Below are 1,775 nucleotides of genomic sequence, written 5' to 3'. Positions count from 1 at the left end.
TGAGTGGCAGGGGGGTGGGCCAGTCACCCGGGCCGGCCAATGAGAACCCGCCCTGAGACTTTGGCGGCCGCTGAGCCAAGGGCTGGGCAGGGATTGGGCCGAGGGCAGCCAGGCCGAGGCCGGGTCCGTGGGCAAAGGCGGTGAACATGGCGTAGCCAGCATATCTTTCTGTGGTCGCAAATCGGCATTTCTGATACTTTTGTGCGTGGGGGGAGGAAGTGGCCCGTGAAGGCCACAGTGCCTCGGGCCCCCAGAAGTCCTAACGGGGCCCCTGCGTGCCTCCCAGGCGCCAGGGAGGCCCTGCAGCAGCCCGGGGAGGGCACGCGCTGCCCCTCGGTGGAGGCGAGTCCGGGCTCAGCCTCTGCCGTCACAGGGGGCAGCGAGGGTCCCGCCCAGCAGGGCCAAATCTCGCCCAGCACCAGCACGCCCCGGCCCATGGGGGTACCCTGAGGACTGCAGCATTTTTACCTTCTCTCCTTTTTTTTTTTCGTTTGTAGAGACAGGGTCTTGCTGCGTTGCCCAGGCCGATCATAGCTCGCTGTAGCCTCGACCTCCAGGCCCAAGCAATCCTCCCACCTCGGCCTCCCAAAGTGCTGGGGTGACAGGCACGAGCCACCGCACCGGCCGAACTGCAGCATCGTGAACGGCTCCTGTGTCTCCCTTTCCCGGGGGCCACGCGGAAGGCGACCCGTAACCCCAGCAACGGGGTTGGCTGGCAGCGGGACTTCCCACAAGTGGCCAGATCCATGCTGGGGTGGGGGCTCAGCCGTCCCGGGCCGCCCTGGCACCCACCTTGCTTGTCCCCCGTGAGCACCCATATCTTGATCTTCGCCTTCTTGAGGCACTCGATGGTGGTGGGGACGCCGTCCTGGAGCTTGTCCTCAATGGCCGTGGCTCCCAGCAGCTGGCAGGGCAGGGGTGGCGGCAGGGAAGGCGTGAACAGGGGCCAGGCTCCCGCCCCCCCCCCCGCCAGTCCTCCCGAGCACCCACCCACCTTGAGATTCTGTTCCATCTCGCTGTAGAGCTCCTGCAGGGCCTGTGCCCGGTTCTGGCCCAGGAGGCTGGCCTCCTGGTGCCGCTGGTGCCACCTCTGGAACGTGTCCTCGTCCACCTCCTTGTAGGCCAGGCACAGCGTCCGCAGGGTCTGCTTGGCGAAGGCCTGAGGCGGGTGGGAGCTGTCGCCATCCTGAGCCCCCCGCCCAGGCACCTGGGGCCCAGCCCCCACCAGCCGTCCGCGCCCCCAACAGCCAGCGGCCAGAGGGCCCGGCGGGCCGCCCAGGCCGACCGGGGCCTCCTTTGCTCGGGCCCTTCCCGGCCAGAACGGCAGGGCAATGCCTAGCTCTTCCCCAAGGCCCAGCAGGCACCCACCCGCCCGGCACGCTCCCCAGCCAGGGCTCCCCCAGCTCTTGGAACCTCCACCTTCGGAGCGGGCCTGGGGCGAGGCCTCGAGCAAGGAGGAGGGAGGGTGCCCTTGGGAGGCGCCCCTCCCCGCCGCGCATGTGTGGTGGGCAAGAGGTGTGGCTTGTACCGAGCACAACCTGCCCAACCGCCCATGTCCAGCCGGTGCCCTCCCCTCCCGGCGCACGCCAGCCCTGCTCTGCAGGGCCTCACCTCCAGGGCCACCTCAGTGTTCCGCTCCACCTCTCCTTTCTTGTACAGGCGCTCCAAGATGACCGTGTCGGCTCCCTTGGTGTAGAGGCACACGCGGCCCTCCGGGTTGCGGACTGCGGGGGGAGGCCCGGCTGGCAACACGCACCCCCCCCCGCCTGCCCGCA

The 1,775-nt window shown here is 69.1% G+C and overlaps 1 protein-coding gene across 1 annotated transcript in view; it reads right to left on the bottom strand.

The window, feature by feature from the left end:
• Window positions 1–792: 792 nt before the first annotated feature.
• Window positions 793–1,775, bottom strand: part of ATP8B3 (ATPase phospholipid transporting 8B3) — a gene marked incomplete at both ends in the record, with an annotated part of 12,802 nt that continues 11,819 nt past the window's right edge. Inside the window, 3 exon segments of the mRNA XM_021710289.1 lie at window positions 793–904; window positions 995–1,159; window positions 1,612–1,724. Of these exon segments, the coding sequence (XP_021565964.1) occupies window positions 793–904; window positions 995–1,159; window positions 1,612–1,724 (390 nt within the window).

The sequence above is a fragment of the Carlito syrichta genome, unplaced genomic scaffold, assembly GCF_000164805.1.
Source record: "Carlito syrichta isolate Samal-C Ts95f unplaced genomic scaffold, Tarsius_syrichta-2.0.1 Scaffold288376, whole genome shotgun sequence".
Lineage (NCBI taxonomy): Eukaryota > Metazoa > Chordata > Mammalia > Primates > Tarsiidae > Carlito > Carlito syrichta.
The sequence above is the reverse complement of the archived record's forward strand: the minus strand, read 5'-3'. Positions and strand labels throughout refer to the sequence as shown.